At 39.0% G+C, this 2098-nt stretch overlaps 1 protein-coding gene across 1 annotated transcript in view; it reads left to right on the top strand.

Annotated features, from left to right (window-relative positions):
- Positions 1-1304: 1304 nt before the first annotated feature.
- The window catches only part of Pmar_PMAR027053 (hypothetical protein), a gene marked incomplete at both ends in the record, with an annotated part of 1048 nt that continues 254 nt past the window's right edge, over positions 1305-2098 (top strand). The window contains one exon of the mRNA XM_002779457.1: positions 1305-2081. Coding sequence (XP_002779503.1) covers positions 1305-2081 — 777 coding nt within the window. The remainder of the gene's footprint in view (positions 2082-2098) is intronic.

Below are 2098 nucleotides of genomic sequence, written 5' to 3'. Positions count from 1 at the left end.
TATATCTCCTTATCAACTTATACATTTACATACTCCACCTGATCCGCTTCTGGGTACTGCAGCTATGCATCCACAAAGATGGTTCTACTGTATCTACGACTTGGTATTCAGCAAGACTTCAACAATTATCAAAATCCCGTCAACGACTACCTACTATGAATACTCCACTAAAACCTGGAGATGAGGTATTTGTCAAAATTATAGCACCTTCTGATAAGAATAAGCGAAGTCCGAAATTCGAAGGCCCATTCAGAGTCACTGCTCAAGCTGGCTCAAATAGGTACACTTTAGATAATGGTACTACCCACTCAAGTCGACATTTGAAGAGAAGGTTTTATCTTGATCTACCATTTGACTCATCTGACTCAGAATAATACATTCTCATCCATGTTTATCTACATCATTCTATGTTTTATATTGATTATTGTTCTAAAAGAAATCCAAAAGAAATGTAAAAGAAATGTAAAAGAAAGTTAAAAAAAACAAAAAAAATAATAAAAAAAATAAAAAAAATAAAAAAAAAATGAAAAAAAAATAAAAAAAAATGAAAAAATTGTAAAGATTGTTGTCATGATAATATACTATGATTTGTTGTTTTGTTGATTTGTTGCACTATTTCACTGTTAATGTATTCTTCTACCTACTCATTAATATCAATCACTTATTATTCATACTTTTCATCACATGCTATACTTATGATATTCGATGCCTTCTTCACCATACAATGCTATACAATGCACCCCTTTAAGTTATGTGAGTGTTACTTCTACTATTCTGATAAATATCTATCAATATATCAATCTTTACTATGTCTAAATCATATATATCATCACTATTATCTTGTATTAATTACTCATCAGATCCTTTGTGTCACACAAGATACTCACATTTATCATCTTGATTATTTGCACAATCATTTGTAATACTCAATCACAATTTTGATGCTTAATATGTAACCCAAGTTTATATGCATTTCTCTTCAATTCTACCTCTCATGATAAAAACCATTAATCATCATCATCATCATCATCATTAATCATGCTTCTAACCATTACTTGAGCATCCATTCTCAAGCGGATAACCATATATCTAAAGCCATAATTACTTCACACTAATGAAGAATATATTTATCTTATTCGTATGCATGTCAATATGTAAGCATGTTATATGTTGTGGCTGCTCACTATTTGTACCTACTCTCTTTCGGGGGGGAAGCTGTTACAAATAGCGCGCACCCAGATAATCGATTGCATTTGGAACCCATTCCATTTGTTGTCTCGTTTGCCAGTACACTCGTTCAGTCCATGGAGGAAGACGGTATTTTGGAGGAGATAACCCCAACTTCATACAAGTACTTCCATAACACACACTTCAAGCCCCTCTTCTTAGTGCCCAAACCGGGGAACGTCACTGAGGAACCCCTCACCAAGGAGAATGTTGCCGACCGTTATCGCATGGTGGTTGATTCTCGCAATGCCAATGTTGCAACGGCTCCTCTGGAAGGAGACTGGAAACAATACCTCTCTTCTGTCGATGATGTCCTTCGGAGTATCCCGTGGTCCAAAGACGGTCGCGTGACTAACCGCGAGAAGCCGTCTCGGTTCTTTGCCACTGTGGACGTCAAGGCGGCATACTGGAGAATGCACTATGACGAAGATTCTTTACCACTCTTCGGTGCAGCTATTCAGCTTCCAGACCACCGTACAGGCGAGATGAAGACTCGTTACTTTCTTCATAAAGCTCTTATCATGGGATGGGTCCACTCTGCTGCATGGTGGAGTTATGGTTTGGCCCTGGCACTACGAACCGGCCTGCCCGAGTACACCCTAAACGACGAGGCGATAATAACCTACCTCGACGATGTTCTCATCCATCACCATGAAGAAGCCGCTTGTCGATGGCTTTACAATGTGGTCATCGATATCCTGGAATATGTTCGTTGTGAGGTGCCTGTCCGTAAACGACAACCACCATCACCTACTGTAGACTTTTTGAAGCTCAAGCTATGCCCTTTGGGATGGTCCCTTAGTGAGAAGACACAGCAGGAGCTCTACCAAGTCGTGGAACATCCTCCTACCACGGTCGGAGGTCTACGATC

Source organism: Perkinsus marinus (assembly GCF_000006405.1).
Source record: "Perkinsus marinus ATCC 50983 genomic scaffold scf_1104296947142, whole genome shotgun sequence".
In the NCBI taxonomy this organism is placed as follows: Eukaryota; Perkinsozoa; order Perkinsida; family Perkinsidae; genus Perkinsus; species Perkinsus marinus.
Note: the sequence above shows the minus strand (reverse complement) of the source record. Positions and strands in the feature narration are given on the sequence as shown.